The following is a 19,173-nucleotide window of genomic DNA, read 5'->3' as shown; positions in this document are numbered from 1 at the left end:
CTTAGTATCTAACAAATAATGGGAATACAGGCCTGTTCAAATTTTGAGAAAGTTCTCTCATTATTTTGAGATACTAAATCATTATTTTGAGATTCTATGTCATTATTTTGAGAAGGTTTCTCATTATTTTGAGATACCAAATCATTATTTTGAGATTCTAAGTCATTATTTTGAGAAGGTTTCTCATTATTTTGAGATACTAAAACATTATTTTTGATAAATTTTCTTATTATCTTGAGATGCTAAGTTATTATTTTGAGAAAGTTTCTCATTATGATGACTTACAGGATCTTTTTTTTTTTTTTTTTTTTTTACATTTCTCATCACACTGGTGGAACGGGCTTCCGTCTGTATTCAAGCCACAAGACTAAACCCAGATAAGAAATCAGTGACTTTCCAAAGCACGATTTAGCGTGGTGAATATTTGCTGACATAGTTAAGCCCGGTCCGTAAGAGACAGGCCACCCATAGTTATCTCTGTTACTGTGTCATTACATAAGACGTGCACGCACACACATACCCCTCCGGTAGACTTGACCGAGGGTCAGATGACAGGGGTCTAAAACTGGGCAAAATCTGGATCCTATAGGCCCGTGTGACAACATCCAAAAGTAGGCCATGTATTAACAGAGCGTTACGGGCACACTGAGTTAACGTCTTGTCATATGTGAAGCCGCAGGACAGGTGTGACTGATCCGTCTCGCAGTGTTCCCGGAAAACAGAGCATGGGAACCGCGCGTAACAGCGCGGGCCCATTCCGTGTGTTTGCACACGCAGTGTGAACGGAACAGCATTGTTGATGCAGATGTATTTTATTGCCGGATGATTTATAGAGATGGTCACAGCAGAAGAAAAAAAAAGAAAAAAAAAGTTCATCTAAAGCTAGAGTTGCAGCTGGACGCTTAACAAAACAGCAGAGAGAAAGATAAGCTCGTTAGCAGCTCTTTACAGAATATCACAATAGAGAAATATTAGTCTACAGGAATACATTGTGTCATTATAAATACATTATTCCTTGGGCGATACCTGACAGACACGTCGGGACCAATAGGATTTCGTGTCGGGATTTCTGAAGCCGAACTCGCGTCTCCTATTGGTGGCGTGGGAAGACGTGGGCGGGGCTATACGAATGCCTTACCAAAACAAGCTGAAGGCGAGCGCCGACACGGGAGAAAGAAGAGTCGAGAGCAAAAGAGAGTCCAGTGAGAAAGTCTGGAGACGAAAGCGAATGGACCGACAAACACGACTCTAAGCTAACAGCAGAAACGCAGCTGGGGCGTCAGGTAGGAACTGTGTCACCGTCGCTGTTACTACAACTTCAGGTCTTGTTTACTGAAGGTTTTCACGTAGCCAAAAAAAACACGCTTTATCTGAGCGTAAACAGTGGGCGAGCCCATACTTGAAGAAGTCACTGTCTTCAATAAAGCTGTTAGCTTTGGCCTTTTGCTGTGAAGACGTTGTGTTTTCTTAGGGGGGGGGGGGTCTGTGGTTTCTGGCTGCCACAAAATGACCTTGCAGCATTTCAGCTGAAGTCCTGGGTTTGCAGGGGGAACGGGCAAGCAGACGCGGAGGAAAAAAAGAAGTCGCCCCACTCTGTGGTCCCGGTCGTGATCTGAATGTTGACAACCAATAAGATGCTACAGCAGGTGTCGGGAAGCGCACTTAGGATGACAGTTGAGGTGCCAGTCCACGAGTACGTTTTAAATATGCTTAACACGTGCAGTAGAGTAACAAAAAAAAATAAAAAATAAAAAACACAGGAGGGGTTGAAGGCAAAGCTCACCAGAAACCCAACGGGACCAGTGCTAAACACTACAAACCCCGCGCTCCTGGAAAGTGCCTCCAGATTTCCCTCCACATCTCCGTGTCACAGACCCAGCTGCAAGTGTCCACTGTGACACTCGCGGAGCTGGTATTTATGACACGGCCTTCGTTTGGAGGCTCGCGTGTATCCCGGGGCCACCGAGAGGCATCGGTTGGCGTAAGGTTAACCCTGGGCTGCCGAGAGATCGGGGGGGGTGGAAAGAGGGGATCAGGCCTGACGAGGATCAACTGAAAAATTCTTCTGTTGCATCAATGGGAAGGGGCCGGGTATCGAACGATCGAAATGTATCGATCGTACCAAGTATAGTAGGTTGTACTGAGAGCTGGCATCAGATGTGTTGTCAGATTTGCAAGTTTTTTTTTTTCATCAGGAAAATTATTTAAATAAAAGTGCTGCCAATTTTTGGACTATTTTAGGCAAAGTACTTGTAGAGGTGTTTGTGTTAACACAATATTTAACAATGGGGAACATTGGATGGTTTGGTTAAATAAAAAAAAAGGGGCATTGGAGAAAAACGTGTTTATATTTTTTAAAGCAAAGTATAAATGAAGGCACTAGCATCTTAGGATAAGACATGGATTTCCACCCTCTTCATCCCCAAAGAACCGGAAAGTTTACTTCTTGAAGAAGGGGGCAGTATCCGTCAACACACAGCTCAGGTCTGGTAAGAAAACATCGTAGTCTTTGTGCAAAATGAGTGGGCTCAGTGTGTTGGCGTGTATCTGTTTTACCTAGGCCTTCTGTTAGTGGTGGTTGAGAATGGACCCCAACAGCGAGACCAAGAAGATGACCTCTTACCTCCCGGGCAGCCCTTCTCGTGAGACCAAGAAACTGACCCTACCCAGAGGCCCAGGTACACACAGATACCATTGACATTTTTTTAAAATCAGATAAAATAACATGTTGTTTTTTTTGTTTCTTTTTATTTGATGTGAATACGTCATATTAAAAAAAAAAAAGCCACAGGTGTGTCAGTGTTTTGTTTAGAATTTACATATTACTTAAGTGAAATGTCGTGGGAGGATGGACCTGGTTAGTTAATTCGGGTGAAATGGGCACCTCCCTACAGCTTACATTCCCTGTCTTCCCCCACTAAGACTCCCATAAACACTTGAGTCTCATATAAAACTTGATTACACTGAAAATCAGCATTTATTAAATTGCTAACTTTGGGCCTGTTTCATGAAGCCACTTAACTGAGTTATCTTTTGGAGAACACCTCCCACAAATCTGGAACTTACTACATGTAAAAAGTCCTGCTCTGGGTTTTGCTTAGCAACGTTGTTCAGATAACCCGGTAAACGTGCTTCCTGGAACAGGCATATGAATTTGAAAATTCTGATTAATGATGAAACCAAACGTTTTTTATGGCTGCTTTTATGCCTGTGTGCTGGTCACTCTGACCTTGGTGGCGCAGTACCAAAAATGTGACACAGAGTCATCAAAAGAGTACCACTCTGCCATTGTAAGAACACCAACCTCATGTAATTAATTATCTTTTCAGTTTATTTTCAATATGACCCTAAGAGATTACCTGGATGGTTCGATCTACTCCGTAGCCTTGCACTAAAGCATTTCCCGGGGCAAAACCATTTCCGGATGAAAGCATGTACATCTGCCAAACTACATTTTAAAAATTACTATACTGATAATCAAATTACAAGTTGTTTTTTTTTCTCGCTGATAATTGTGACTAAGGTTTAAACCTGCATGGCAAAATAAAAGAACACCATCACTCTGTTTGAAAATCTGGAACTTTGTTCACATTGTTGCCTTGTGTTTGGAGAATTTTTTTTTTTTTTACTTGAATAGGTCTTCGATAGTACCACAGCTGCTGAAGTGTGATACTACCAGACTTAAGGCTTGATTGTGACGCATGAAAATGCAAATATGGTGTGAAACACTTTCTACAACAGCAGAAGACGTGATCTTCTGCTGTTGTAGCCCATCCGGTTTGACGTGTCGTTCATTCTGAGATGCTTCTCTGCTCACCACAGTTGCAAAGAGTGGTCTCCTCTGACTTCTCTCATCAACAAGGTGTTTCCACCCACAGAACTGCCGCTCACTGGATGTTTTTTGTTTTGTTTTGTTTTGTTTTTCACACCATCCTTAGTAAAGTCAACAACTGTTGTGTGTGAAAATCCCAGGAGATCATTAGTTTCTGAAATACTCAAACCAGCCCATCTGGCACGAACAGTCGCGCCGCGGTCAAAGTCACTGAGATCAGATTTGGTCCCCAATCCGATGTTTGATGTGAACATTAACTGAAGCTCCTGATCTGTATCTGCATGATTTCATGCATTACACTGCTGCAACATGATTGGCCGATAGGATAAGTGCACTAATAAGCAGGTGTACAGATGTTCCTGAGAAAGTGCTTGGTGAGTGTGCATCTATATAAATCATATTTTAAATGTTTCAGGAAGAAACCTGAAATAGAAACGTAACATCAAGCAGATTACACAGTAGCTGTGAGACTTAATAAAAGCGAGTATAGTCTAAAAATGAAAGTATTTTATTACCATTATTAGATAATGTCACTTATGGAGAAGGACTGAGAGAGGGGGTGCAGTGCAACGGTCAAGGCAAATAACTTTACAAGACCCTGTAGTTTGCAGCTGTGTCAGCTGTGTCTCTGTTTTTCTTTTAGCAGGTTTCAATAATAATAACAATTCAAGTGTAGTGTCATAAGTATGAAAATGATCATATCTGTGTTTGTATGCTGAGCTCACCAGTTTTCTATTTGTTCCTTCCTTATCCATCTCACTCTAATGATAATGAATGTCTGTTAGCTCACAGCAATATATGCAAGACAAAGCATGTAGACTTAAACCCCTGCCCCATGCGCATGCGCGCACACATACAGACATGCACACGTACACACACAAATATACAATGGCTTACAGGACTGCTTCAGCATTCTTCCTGTGAACTTCCGACCTCTAATTCCACACAGTCAGCACTGTTAACGCAACTTCACGGTTGGGGGGAAACCTATAGGAAAAAAAGCTGTCCTGCCAAATGACACACAGTTGTTTGAAAAAAACATTTTTTTTAATATTAAAATTATTTATTGATGCTATCTGGCCTTTTTCTTCATCCCTCCTCTGATATCATGCTGTCAGTGGCAGGTCCCAAATCTTCCATTCCCCCCCCGCCTTTTTATTTTTTCTCCCTGTGTGGAAATAGCATTTCCCTATGTACTACAGCTTTAGCTGACTCATGTGTTTTTAATTTAAAACCACCTGGATGCCCCAAGCCCTAACATAGAATGCCGACATCCTTGTTTTTTTTACTGTGACTAATCCATTCACTGGGGTTTTGTTACTTCAGAGTTTGATGACAGTTGATAAGCACAATAATACTGGTTATATGTGGCATTTATACCCCCCCCCCCCCCCCCAACCCCCCGCTCACTGCATGTCATCTTAACCTGATTACAGCAACTGCACATGAGATCAGTTGCTGCTTTAAAACTTGACCAGCTGTAAACAAGAACCAAGTACTTGTTTGATCGCTAGGGGGAATGAATAGTCATCTTGTTTACCCCGTTCCAGGGAGGTCATAGCATAGGGTCAGCTATATAACATAATTACCCTTCTGGATCTGAGAGAGGTTCGGTGTCTTGCTCTTTAACACCTTACCGCAGCAGATTCTCCCTGACATGGGGGCTTCGGCATGACGCTGGCTAACCTTGTGTCCATGCTGAATATATATTTTTACATATTTGGCTCCTATTACTTATCAGTTTTGTTAAATTCTTACTCAGGATGGAAATGTCTCATTTTTCTGCTCATTAGGCCTTGATGGTAATTTCCCGGATGTTTTTTAAACAAAACTGGCATTTAGGCCCACCTGAAAGTTTGGCCATGTCTACCAAATGAAAGGGACAATGCCTCTATCCCTCAGTTTCACACAGTTTAGCATACTGAGACTAGCCAGTGTTAACAATATAGGTTTCTGCTTGGAAAATGTCTTTCTTAGAAGGAAATACACTCAACCAGCTCATCAGGCTATAAAGATATAGAAAAAAAAAGGTGTCTGGGTGGTAAACATTAAATTAAAAATATACCTTTAATCACGTCACCAGACGTTAATTTGAAGTCCCTTGACTTATAAAAGACAAGGCAAAAAATGTAAAAATTCTTACTCTGTGTTGTGTCTAGAAGAAATACAGAATCTATTTTCGACCCAATACCAATGTCCACCCTAAGTACTCAGCTCTTACAAACTTAGACATGACCTGCGTGATCAACATAAGCCTGAGTATAGGCTCCAAATAGTGTGCGAGGGGTGGGTGAGAAATGGGCAGGCACTTTTTGAAATCACATTTCCTCGGACAGTCATTTGTGTGGTCAACTTAGTGCAATTTAAATTTTTAGGTTTAATGCGTATCTTAAGTTGGGCCCATTCTGAACATAAATATGGCTTATCTATTAGTAGTAATGTCTAAAAACATATCAAGACACTAATGTCTTCGTGCTGTGAAATAGAAAACTTGTGTTTGTCTGCTCCTCAGGAAAAAATGTGGAAAAATCGAGGGTGGACACTGGGACCGGGCCTTTTGTTGGGTAGCCGGTATCTTTAAGTGTATTCTTTAACTCTCTGTGTTTCTGTCCCTCTCTCCAGGCTGCAGCTGGCTGGTGGTGGTAGCAGCTGTTGCGGCCTCTCTGAGTGGCCTGATGCTGGGCTATGAAATGGGCCTGACCTCTGGGGTCCTGCTGCAGCTGCGCGGGCTCCTCTCCCTCTCTTGCCAGGAACAGGAACTGCTGGTCAGCTCCCACCTGCTCGGCGCTCTCCTAATCTGCCTCGCCGGAGGTCCCATTCTGGATCGCTACGGACGCCGCTGCTCTTTGCTCCTGAGCGCCGCTCTGGTGGTTGCAGGGACTGTATTGCTCATTGCTGTGACATCGTTTGTCGCACTGACACTGGGCCGAGTTATAGTCGGCATGGGAACAGCACTGTCAGGGACAGCAGCGTGTCTTTACATTGCGGAGATCTCACCGAGGGAGAGGAGGGGTCTGCTGGTGACGCTGTACGAGCTGATGTTGGTTGTGGGTGTTTTGCTGGGATTCAGCTGCAGTTACGCCTTTGCTACTCTGCCACATGGCTTGGCGTATACATTTGGACTAGTGATCCCCCCCGGGCTGCTACAAATAGGTTTACTCGTGTTCCTCCCACCCAGTCCACGCTTCCTGGTCACTCAGGGTGAAGTGGAGCAGGCCAAGATGGTGCTGGCCAGAATGAGGGGTGGGGTTAAGGAGCATGTAGAAGAGGAGCTCAGGGACATCCAGGCTGGACTAAAAGAGGAATCGGAGCACAGTTTCTGGGAGTTGTTCAGTTCCAAGGCCAATCTGCGTTCACGGCTGCTAACGGGTGTAGCTTTAGTTTTCCTCCAGCAGGTCACCGGTCAGCCCAACGTCCTCTCCTATGCTTCACCACTTCTCCGCAGCGTAGGCTTCGACAGTGATGCTGCAGCAACCTTGGCCTCCACAGGGTTTGGAGTGGTCAAAGTAGTTGGCACCATCCCTGCTGTGTTGCTGGTCGACCGTGTGGGAACTAAGAGCTTTTTGTGCGTGGGAGCTGTCGCAATGGGAATGTCGCTAGCTGTACTTGGTACACTGACACTACAAAGCCACACTCACCTCACCAGCCTGTGTAAAAGTCAGACTATACTAAACCACACATATACGCCGTGGGATTTAAACGGAACCTCTACAGACTTGGGCAACAGTGACATTTTTTCTACTCGCCTCCCCAGCCAGTGGAACAGTGAGGAGACACAGAGGACTCTTAGAGAGGTTGATGGGATTGGGGAGTCGGGAGGAGGGAGGACTCGTGTAGAAGTGTCTCCCTCACTGAAGTGGGCATCATTAATCAGTTTGCTGGTGTATGTGGCAGCTTTCTCCATTAGCCTCGGGCCAAGTAAGCACAAGTTCACTCAGTTTTATTCACCCATTCCCTTGGCACGCCCATGCACACATACAGAAATGAAAATGAACTCACAGCTGTTCACATAGTAGTTATCCTTCAGGACACCCTCAGGTCATTTATCTTTAAAACAAAGACTGCATGTGTCTCTCATTCTTTAGAATTTTGAAAAACTTTTATTACCAGTTGTTAACTAAGAAGAAGTGCCACATAGTGCAACAAATTGGTTTCTCCCCAGCTAAAGAGTACAACAGGCAATTTCTGCTATACCCCCAATATAGACGAGGAGCTATGATCCATTTGCACTTAAAGGCACTTAGATGTTAAGAGAATTTGTCTGCTTTATTTGGTTCTAACGGCTCAGACGTGGTCTGAAGCACTAAGTACAACAGTGGCTGTCACACAAAAGCTAAACTTAGGTAAAGTATATATTGAAATGCGCCTCTTCCCCAGATAAAGCAGTGACCTCGACTTTAAAACTTGAAACCTTCCCCACACAAAAATATGAAAATTGTGAAAAGCTCTTTTGGATTCATGTTATTTCTATTTATCCCTTATTAACCATCACCCCTTATTTACTAGTGTATGTGTCTGTTATCGTTCCTTTCCAGTGGTGTATGTGGTTCTCAGTGAGATCTTTCCGATGGGACTCAGAGGCAGGGCTGTGTCTGTGGTGTCAGCCATAAACTGGGCCACGAACCTCCTCATCTCCATGACCTTCCTCACAATTACCGGTGTGTGTTTTATTGGTGATAATTTATTAAGTGTAGGTTCAAGGTAGTTTTGGTAGAGCTGTCATTTTGCTGAAGCGGTCTGACAACGATGGCACGAATTCAGTGGTAGATCAGCCCACAAGTGTTTCTGTTTCTTTCAGGTAAACAAACATTTTAGCCACGGCACAGGTTTATGCGTTTCTCTTTGTATTTTCATCTCTTGCCCAGGACAGGCAAAGAAAGTTGAATGTATGTGACATTGGTGACAACAACCAGCAAACTCTATACTGTTTCTAGCCAAAGAATTTGTTTAACAGATTTACTCCCGGAGAAAAACAGGTGTGTCTCACCATGTTCCTGCTAGTTGTCTTTCAGACTGCCAATCTATTGCGAAGTCATAATACTGTAGAATTAACAACTAAAACAGTTACTCACTATTCAATTATGGAATATTTGAAGTGCACAAGCCAAGGCTTAGCTTTGCCAGTCATGATTCGTATAGTTCATTTTTGTCTGTCTTGTACATCTAAATTTTATCTCAGCTATAGCAGAGCAAGTAGGTTATAGCAAGCGAAAAGCACAAGTTTGCAGACTGAACTTATGTGCAGACATTTGAAGACATCTGTTTCTTTGCTGTGGTTTTTTAGAAAAGATTGGTGTTCCTAATGTGATGTACCTCTACTCTGCCATGAGCTTTGTTCTCCTGGTGTTTGTCATCCTCTGTGTCCCTGAGACCAAAGGTCGCACACTTGAGGAGATATCAAAAGAACTGGCTAAGAAGTGAGTGTCAGCTTAAACACGGCCTTCATGTTATCAGTTTATCTTGCGAACTACTTTAAGAAACCGATGTCTTTATCTTCCGTTTCTCCTCTGTCTGTTTTACCAGGAGGCATTTCGAGGTGAGTCTCTGTAGGCAGATTCAGGCTCAGGAGAGCCTGATCAGCAGCAGCACGTCCAGAGAAATGCCAGCGAACAACTGAGTCCCTTTACCATACCACAACTGTTCACCTCACCTGAAGGAGAGTCAAGAAAAAGCATCAAGAAAGACATTGTAGCAGTACTGGTCAGAATTTGGGTACAACTCATACATCTCATCCACATCTGCACATGCCTGCAGTTCCAGCTGGTTTCTAAAATAATGTCTCTGATGTATAGTTCCTTCTAGCTACAGATGTGAGGGAAGAAAACATCAGGGATGGTGGAAACAACACATACAGTAAAGAATTCAATACTGGAATAGTATTTGTTCAAATGAGGATAGCTCAGGGTTCATGCTTCCTGGTTAAAAAAAAAACAGTAATAAAAGGTAAACAACTGGGATTGAATGTGAGTTGTATAAAATATATACTAGATTAATTTAATTGCGTCCTTTTTATCTTGATTCTATTTAAGCATAGAGTCTCAATGCAGAAAGGGATATTTTCCACCTTTGCTTCAGGATTGAAATTGACTCCCTACTAGCCAGCAGAACCGCTGAAGCCTTTTGGATTGGTGGTGAAACTGTACTACTACAGTCGTTTAGTCATTTTCCATTCTGACCTGACATTATGAGGAATAATAACACAAGTTTGCTGTACTAAAAACACTAATCACCTCAAATGGCAGTATATTTAACACTGGTTCTTTTCTGGCTTGCGAATTAATTCCCGTAACATGTTAGTATTTAAATACTGCTCACTGGCATGTAATGTAATAGCATCAATGTAACTCAAACTATTCATACCAGCTCTGTCACAGGACATACTGTAACCTACATTACGATACGAAACATGAATGAAGGCCTCAGTAGTCTCAGGAAGAGCTCTGTGTCTGCTCATTTACATTTGAAGGGAACAAGCAATCACGATAATGATAATGAAGAAACACACTCAGCTCCACTGTGATTGGCTGGCTGCTGGAAAAATAGTAATCCCATCACATCTCGTAGAAATATTGGGTAAATAATTTTGAAGTTGTTTTTTTTTTACTTTTGTCAGTGATGCCAAAATTATACTTACTTGATTAAGAAGTGGAATGTTTTACTGCAAGAAAAGAATGACTTGTGTGGATCTTTTCAAAATTACAATTGCACATTTTTTGATGTGTAATTTGATACTTACCCTTATGTTTTTTTTAATGTTGTGAAATGTAGCGATGTATTTGGAAAGTCTGTCACATTGAAAATCTTAGAATACCATTATATAAGGGTATTCTGTTGAAACTGATACATACAAACTGTAAGAAGGACAGCTGAAAAGGATGATGGAAAAAGTAGAAGAGTTTTTGGCCTGTTTATCATTAACCTTTATTATTTTATACAAAATACAAAATTCTGAACAAGTTTCACAAATCTTCAGTTGACACTGGTTCAAAAAGTACTCCATCCTACATACTTCAGACAACAAAGATTTTTTTCAACATCTTTCCCATCAGATGCATTTAATATATACATACATACATACACATGTTACCTCTATGGATGAAATACCCAGCACACGTGTCAGCAGTCATGTTAGGACTAGGATTGCAGTTTCCATTTAAGAGCACTTCCTCTCACTGTAATTTAAGAGAAGGAGGGGTTGTTTTTTCAGACAGTTGGCATGAGCGTAAGACGTGATTTTAACATGTCTTATTCAAACACTTTTAGTGGGTTTATGTTGCCTTTATGAACCCACTCACTGAACGTATTGCCACCTTCTGACAGGTGATGGTGCTAACTGCCATACAACTTTTGTATGACTAAACAGAGTGGTTGCCTAAACATAACAGTCCATTTTCCTTGATGAGTTTCTGTTACTTTGTCCTGACTAGTTTCCAAGACCAATTCTGGACAGTGTTTTAAAAACCAATTTTGAAAGTTCTGGATATCGCCTTGTCTCAGTGCCAATATTGCCTTGACTGACCAGGAACTCCTTTCTGTGTTAAGTGAAATCAAACATGAGGTCTAGGGCTCAACAATTCACCACCTGAAAAATAAAACATTCTAGACCCTTCAAAAGTTTTCATGACTTCCAAAACATTTTGGACATCATTTTTGTTCTGTACATTGTCTTAACCTAAAAAAAAGAAACAGTTAAATGTTTGCATTTGTTACTTTATGTTTAAAACTATTGGAAATGACAAGAAAGTAAGTGACATTATGTGTTTCCATTCTGATCCACGGCCATAGTTGTGTAACAAGAATAAATTGATAGTGAACTGATGACCAAACAAAACAATTAAAATTAGAGTTGAATGCATATTGTGAGCAGATATGTGCATCTACATAACAGTCCAGACTCAGTCTATGGTTTTAACTGCTGTTTTTTTCTTTAAGCAAAAATGTGGGTAATACAGTTGATGCCTTGTATTTGTGTTAACACATCTACAAACGAGCCAAGGACGGAGAGTCTTCCGGAGAAAGTGGCAAATGGAACGACTTGTATATAGGGTTAAAGGAGAGGCTTCTCAGTGTCAACATATGGACTTTTTGAAATGGCCTCTACTGTTGAGCATTAAAATGCTTAGATTGTTGACAAGATCTTTCTGTGTCCATGCAAAAACACCCACGGCAAATAAAGAGCAAGACCAAAACTTCCACACCCTCCAGTATAAGTCAGGTCTGGAGGAGCAATTCCTGCTGAAGGATATGAAGTTCGGAAGACATTTGCATGTTTACGCTGTTAAAATCACAAGAGCCACAGAATCCACAACAACGCTGACATTTTTGTGAGTGAGAATTTAAGACTCCAAGTGGGGTTGTTGAAAATTGTTTAAAAAATCCAAGATCCAGGTGATATCTGGTCCGTCGATTATGTTAGAAACTTGTGGCTGTTGCCATGTAGTGATAAAATCAAGCAAATAAATCTGCAGATCAGATGCTTCCTCACTCTTGCCTTCTCTCATTAATTTCTTCTGTCTTCTTAAACATATTTTTCCTTTATTTGTGGAGGGGTTTCTTACACTCGAACAGTAGTGGGTAGACCTGCTCCACAGCTGTGGCCACGTTCTGCACATTTGGTCCTAAATCATTGAATAGGGGGGAGTGGGGGCAGGGTGAGTCTATGAGAACAAGTTTTGAGTACAATAAAAAAAAAAAAAGAGAAGAAAAGCAGTAAAATCACATACAGACAAACAGAGAACCACAGATACCATCAGAGGAAGAGTAGCTCTTGATTGGGTCAAGTTGAGCCCTTGGGCAAAATTCCTTGAAGGATTGAGTTATTTACAAACTGTTTTTTTGTATAAAAGTGCATTACAACAATGTGACCTCAATCCCTTAAGCTGGTGTACCCTCTAGCTGTATGTAAAGGAGGGTGAAAAAAATTAGTGTGTCCCTGTGTGTGTGTGTGTGTGTGTGTGTGTGTGTGTGTGTGTGTGTGTGTGTGTGTGTGTACCTGTAACTGTGAGGCTGCCAGTGGAGAACACTTGTATAGTGGCCTTGAGATTTTTGATCCTGTATGTGGCAGCCGGATGGAGCTCTGGTTCATAACTAACACACACAAACACATGGTTAAGTATATTAAAGACTTTTGCACAAATCTAGTAGACATACAGTTTTGAAACTGTTTACATGATGCCATATACCAGTACTCCATATGTTGTCGTATAAACAAGTGAATCAGAGGCTGACTACACCAACATCCACTGTCTACTTGCTCTACACTAGTGCACTAGTGAGTGCTCTCACCACTAGAGGTCATCATACACTAGCAAATGTTGATTCAAGAGTAAAATAAGTAAGATGTTAAACATGGCCGTAGCTTCATAATACATGTATTGATGTGTGTCTCAAAATTGAATCATGATTAATGAAAATGATAGGTAATTATGAAATTGATCTTTATTTTTTCCTTATGGGATCACAATTATAACTCAAAACTAATGAACTAAAGTAAGAATCATGAAGCACAAGAGATTCTGGACTGACGTGAGGGGTAAGGTCTACTACAGGTGACAGCAAAATCCGTGTATTAAGTGGCTTTGAAAGATTACTCCCCTCTCATAAATTGAGATAATAATAAGGATGATAGTGATCATTTTAATGAATACCATGATAGTGGTTGTGATGTACAGGACTGTATTACCTGGCAATGGGTCGGTTGTTCTTTGTAAAGTCTATGAGGTGGACTGCAAAGGGCATGGAGCACACTGCCAGCACATTCACAACTCTGAAGGCTGAAAACCTCACCTGAAAAGACAACACACACATGCAAACACTCATATAAATGTATTCATAAGTACACAAAATTAAAAGGAAAACTCTTTACTTTCACTCTTGGTCTTAAGCTTAAGTGTTGGCAAAAATTCCTAAAGGTTAGCCTCAACCCAGTTACTGCCGAAATAACACCAAAAACGAAAGTGATTTACTGGATAAAGCTTTAACTTAAGCAAATACAAACTACAGAGCAGCCATTTTACATTGTAGAGCTACTGTAATTCAGGTTCAACCTGCAGGCTGACCAGGCTGCATGCAGCTGTTTTCTTTACACTGTGTCATGAGACGTGCCCTGACTAAAGCAAATGAGACATCAAACAAAAGGCAATTGTGCATGAGCCATTGAAGGACATAGAGGGTTTTTATATTAATGTAAAAACTGGTTTACAGTCTGTGCTTCCCCAGCACACACTGATGCTCTTGTAAAACTGTTTCAAACAGAGTTTATGTCCACATTCTCAGAAAGGATTGCAATGTGTAAACTTTAGTTGCATTAACAGAATTATGAGTATAAAACATGTTGTAAAACATTCACCTGACAATGACAATCCACATGCTTGATCACAAGGCTTTTGAATTAAATAAATATATATACAAAAATTAAAAAAAAAAAAAATGCTGTTCATCAACATCTATTTGAGCATTCTCACCTTGAAGCCTAGTTTCTGCAGACACCTTGCTAACCTGCGAGCACCCAGCTTTGCCTCATCCTCACTGAACAAAATAGGAGAGCAGAAGTAAGAGCCACATAACAGTGGTATACATACTGTATATGGTTTGGAATGCAAGAGATATAACACACAAACAGTAAATGGCAACCTTTAGAGCAACTGTAAGTTCAGGGGACCAACAATCAAAGTGATCACTGTTCTAATATGTGGTGGCTGATTTGCAGTAGATGCAATTACTAGCTCTAATCTCAGCATTGTATGTATGACAGGTAAGGAAAAGGGTAATGCCACTGCATTATTGGCATCTGATGGGGGATCTCGCTCAGTGAGCTGAAGCCAGCATTAGTGCAGCAACAATAAAGAAGCAGGACAGCCAAGGCCAGAAGCAGCCAAAACTTCTCTAGTCAGAGAAAATTAAGGGCCCTTTGGCAACCAGAGCCTCCATTTATTGTGTTTTGTGTGGAGTGTTTCTACCTTGTTGCTCCAGTGCAGATGATTTTCCCGGAGGACCAAATTGAGGCTGTTATCGTGGGCTTACGAAGCTTCATCAGGACTTTCTGAAAACAAAAGGAGTGGTCTAATGTCCATTCTTAAGTTGTGCACAAACCATTGATAAGGCAGTCAGGTTGTAAATATTTAAATTTGTGAGCTTTCTCTAGTTTCTACAGAAAGAACCTCTCTTCCCCCTATCCCAGACTTTGGTCTCCTTACCCCTACTTCTGGCTTATAGATGACGTTGGTTCCCTCTAAGGCAATGGTGCGCAAATTGAGGTGGCACCTGGTCCTGAAGGTCGCCACCACATTGGTGACAATGATATCAAGTGCCTCATCATTGCTGGAATCCATGAGGAAGTGTGCAGTGAAGCAAGGGGACCACAGGGGCTTTGTCCTCACACATTCATCATCAACACCACCATCACCACCATTTCATGGACGGGCAGGGAGACAGGATTCGCTGGAAGAGCAGAAAAAAAGACCATGTTAGGAGTTAAAAATTCTAAACTTGACATTTTTAGACTATTTTTTCATGTTTCAGTCAGTATTTTTCATACATATGCACAAAAACTATGCAATATAATGACATACCCTGTACCCCGTTTTAAAATCGTATTTTCCAAATATGCCTTTGCTTTGCCTTTTCATGAGTCACATTAGTGCAATCAACAAGCACACAAAGAAGGTCCCTGTGTGTGTCTATGTGCTAGTTCAAGCCTGGGTGCTGCTGTACTTACACCTGCATAAAACCATTAATAAGCTAGGAAGGGGGACTTGTCACCTCATTTGCAGCACCAGTTCATCTGGTTCTCCAGCTATGTGGGTCCCCTCTACTTGAGATACTGGGAGTCGGGTTCAGAACACGAATCACACAGGCATCTGCAAGACATTAGAGAAATCCTTTTAAACATTTCGGAGAATAATCTTTGTAATTTATTTTTAAAGTACTCCTTCGCTTTTTTTTGGCCATGTATTGACGTTAGCCCACCCGCTAGTGATAGCCTGATACGTTAGCTACTCTATATTACCACTACCAACCAACATAAAAGAAAATAATACCTTAGACGTGAAACACTACACCTACATGTAGTGCAGGTATCACTTAAACGTTCTATCTATAATGTAGGTTTAGTGGCGTTACAGCTGATGCATTGCTCACCCCAGTGCTGTACGTTACTGCATAGTAACGCAATTGTTTGGGAAAATGATGCCAGCTAATCTTGCCAGCCCAGCAAGCCGGATGTGAAATATTTACCGCACACTAATTTAGCGTAACTGTATGCGCTAACTTCTTGTTGTGGCTAAAATTCAGCAGAAACGAACTACCCCGGCTAATGTTGTGAAAAAAAGCTACCCGCTAGCTAGCAACAAAGAAAAGTCCACCGGGAGAAATGAATGAAAAGTTATTAGCTACACTAGCTTAGCATGCTAGCCGTCGAACGTTACATTGAGGACGAGGTAGTTCCACTGTTTTCAGGTGGCTCTGCATGTTAGTTAAATATGTGTATCTGAATTGTTTGTTTTAATTCTTTAGCTACCTCTTCAGCTAGCTCACTGCTGTAACCCCAAGACACAAACCAGCCAGTTAACGGTAAAAATTGTGGACAAACCCCTTCCTCCGCATTGACTAGCATGCAAACAACTTCCCCTTTCAGCTTTCAAAATAAAACCAAGTGACCTGGTAAAGATAAAACGGAAACTTCCGGTCACAACTTTCAAAACACAACGCTAAACACATATTTAAGAGGGAAATTTAAAAGCCAACGCTTTTTATACTACAAGACGTGCAAATAGCCGCCTAGAGAGATTATTTAAATTGCAAAACAAGAACAGAACAGCTGAACAAACATAGGCTACAGATGGAGTCAAGCAACTGAAGCATCACAGGTGCCAGTTTTGATAAAATAATAGTTAAATAGACATAAATCTAAGGAAAAAACAAAATTACACACAATAAAAACAGTAAACTCAGAAGAAAAGAACACAGAGAGGCATAAACATTTAAGCCAAAAGATCAAGTAATGATTAAGAATAGATTAGAGCTTTGGGGGGGAAAAAGCTAAGTACAGTGATTTTTTGCATTTCTTGTTTTTAAGTTTTGAAAATATTTTTTTTTACAAGACTTGAGCAAGGAGTCTATTTCTGCTAAGAAATTAGGAATATTTAGTTCACCCTTCTGTCCCGCTCTGTTGACCCTTCTTGGCATTGTCCCGAAATTTCAAAGTTGCCTCAGGTTAAACCCAGAAGAATAAAGTTTTCACCATATTTTCGACAATAAGTATGAGTGCTATCAATATCTGAAAAATCAGCAAGAACAGGTCTTATGTTAAAGTTTAAAGTTGCTTGGAGAAGCATTTAAGGCTGCATTTTAGGTAAGTATTATGAATAAAGAACTTTGTTCCTTCTTTAAAAAGTGAAGTGGTCATGCTTGCTATTATATTTTTTATGTATTCATTTAATTACTTTAAAAGTTAAACGAGGTAACGTTTTCCTTCTCTCTAGATGACATTCAATTAACTGCATCAAACCCAGTGGAAGTGCTTTAAAAATAGATGAAATTATAGTGGCACAGGAAATCAAAATTAAAAATACATCGTTCATTTACTTACTCACAACGTTTATCATCAAAGAAATCCAGAACATGGTTAATATTTTTTCTATGGCTGCCTACCCAGAAGGACTTGAACAGCAACAAATATGTTGGTCTAAAGGTGGTCTCTTGCGCCGCCATGTGGACAAATTACATAATTTTGACATAATCTGAAGTTAAAAAAAAGCTCAAGTCTTCTTCACCATGTCCCTCAGAAGAGCTAAAAAATTTATGTCATTAGAAAAACTTGTTATGAATTAATTTTGAGTCATTCAACGTTATAGTCCAAGTAAGGGTTAACATGCTCATTGAGTCTGGCCAAAATCTTTGTCGGCAGATTTGTCATTGCAATCATCTTTTTCTGCCAATATTACACTTAACAGGCTTATGTTAACACCATTTCCAGACAACAACGTGTAACTTTTTCAGTGTTTATGGTGTATTGACATTTAAGCTATGCGGATTAGTAACATCTCCAAGGAAAATGAGCACATCTGGTCAGTAAATGCTCCACAGGGAATTCTGGAAAGGCTACAAAAGAGGAGAAGGAGTAAAGCTTGGAGGCAGCCGGGAATGTTTGTGTTATCAATGAGAGAATTCACAGCCGCTCCTGTGGCTCATGAATGAATTTAGTGAATGAATGCTGTCCTTAAATGTCTGTGCGCTGTCACATCCTGTAGTGACTGTGACCTTTAGGCAGACTGATCCTGACTGTATGAGCATTTGTGTTGGTTTGACATGCTTTTGAGCTCGTTTGATTTGTTCTTCTTTGTAGGGTTGTGCAAAACACAGCATGAAACTGATAAGGATGACACATAATCTTCATGAGATGAAGTTGCTGACGCTAAACACAGATTTGAATCCGTGTGCGTTCACATTAGTGTGTATTTGTGTACGTTAAAACCAGTCACTTATTTCTTGCTTATGTACATTTGTGCACTGTGTGCTGTAAACCAGCTCTTCTGCTCAGACCAGTGCAAACACTTCTCCCGCCTGGCCCGCGCCCAAACAAAACAGAAAAATAACTTCTTTATGATTCAGCCTTGTTGTTATTGTTCTTCCTCCCTGGTTACCAAATTGTCTCTTTCCTCTTCTCATTTAATCCTGCTGGTCTTCTCCTGGTGAAATATAGCCTTGTAATTCACATCCATTCTGCGCCAGAGCCTCGTTCAGATGTCCCAAGATGTTTACTATAAAGGTTTAGATTTAGAGCAGCACTGGTGGTGTGCGTGCGTTTGTGTGTGTTGTGAGATGGCTGACGTAGGGCGCAGGAGTATGTTTATAGTTTGTTGGGCTTCACATCACTGGGGAAGTCGCTTCCCAGGGGAACAATGCTCTTATTCTCATTAGGTCATAAGATGTAACATGTAAACACACAGATGTGAGCACTTACGGCATAAGAGTTGCAGATATGTCATAGAATAAATAGACATTCCATCACTGTAACTACTGTGCGCATGTGTCAAAGTAAGAGTGACTGAGGGAAAATGGAAGATAAATCTTTTTTTCTTATGCTTCTGGGAATATTTGTGTTTATGTGCTTGCCTGTGTGTGCATATGTGTATGTCTGCATAAAGATAGTTTTGACATGAATTTTTGATGATCAGCTACTGGCTAAATTTAACGTTTTACCCTTTCACTTATACTATATACAATATTATCTAACAAGGGCAAATTGTGGTCTAATATCCATACATTCCGAAGCCCCAAGAGGTGTGTTTTCTCCTGATTGTCTGGATGATCTGGACAGTTTGGTATTCTTTTGACAGAAA

The 19,173-nt window shown here is 40.8% G+C and overlaps 2 protein-coding genes across 5 annotated transcripts; one reads left to right on the top strand and one right to left on the bottom strand.

The window, feature by feature from the left end:
• The first annotated feature begins 1,158 nt into the window (after nucleotides 1-1,158).
• Nucleotides 1,159-10,742, top strand: slc2a12 (solute carrier family 2 member 12). Its single transcript, XM_040125453.1, has 6 exons — nucleotides 1,159-1,283; nucleotides 2,561-2,678; nucleotides 6,455-7,750; nucleotides 8,368-8,490; nucleotides 9,117-9,249; nucleotides 9,356-10,742. The coding sequence occupies exons 2-6, from the start codon at nucleotides 2,585-2,587 to the stop codon at nucleotides 9,447-9,449; spliced, it is 1,740 nt and encodes a 579-aa protein (XP_039981387.1). The 5' UTR covers nucleotides 1,159-1,283; nucleotides 2,561-2,584; the 3' UTR covers nucleotides 9,450-10,742.
• Nucleotides 10,743-10,903: 161 nt separating this feature from the next.
• On the bottom strand, nucleotides 10,904-16,516 carry tbpl1 (TBP-like 1). 4 transcript variants are annotated; one of them, XM_040125458.1, is made up of 8 exons: nucleotides 16,350-16,481; nucleotides 15,593-15,690; nucleotides 15,028-15,271; nucleotides 14,791-14,873; nucleotides 14,296-14,359; nucleotides 13,515-13,618; nucleotides 12,825-12,919; nucleotides 10,904-11,004 (listed from the first exon to the last, which is right to left on the bottom strand). In XM_040125458.1, exons 3-8 carry the CDS (start codon nucleotides 15,160-15,162, stop codon nucleotides 10,967-10,969), a joined length of 519 nt encoding a protein of 172 aa, XP_039981392.1. In that variant the 5' UTR covers nucleotides 15,163-15,271; nucleotides 15,593-15,690; nucleotides 16,350-16,481; the 3' UTR covers nucleotides 10,904-10,966. The 4 variants fall into 4 exon arrangements, with proteins under 4 accessions (XP_039981392.1, XP_039981391.1, XP_039981390.1 ...); XM_040125457.1 differs by lacking the exon at nucleotides 10,904-11,004 and adding an exon at nucleotides 12,285-12,450 and having other exon boundaries at nucleotides 16,422-16,516; XM_040125456.1 differs by lacking the exon at nucleotides 10,904-11,004 and adding an exon at nucleotides 12,285-12,450 and having other exon boundaries at nucleotides 15,971-16,478.
• Between the last annotated feature and the right edge of the window lie 2,657 nt (nucleotides 16,517-19,173).

This window comes from Xiphias gladius, chromosome 4 (genome assembly GCF_016859285.1).
Source record: "Xiphias gladius isolate SHS-SW01 ecotype Sanya breed wild chromosome 4, ASM1685928v1, whole genome shotgun sequence".
NCBI classification, from domain to species: domain Eukaryota; kingdom Metazoa; phylum Chordata; class Actinopteri; order Istiophoriformes; family Xiphiidae; genus Xiphias; species Xiphias gladius.
The sequence above is the reverse complement of the archived record's forward strand: the minus strand, read 5'-3'. Positions and strand labels throughout refer to the sequence as shown.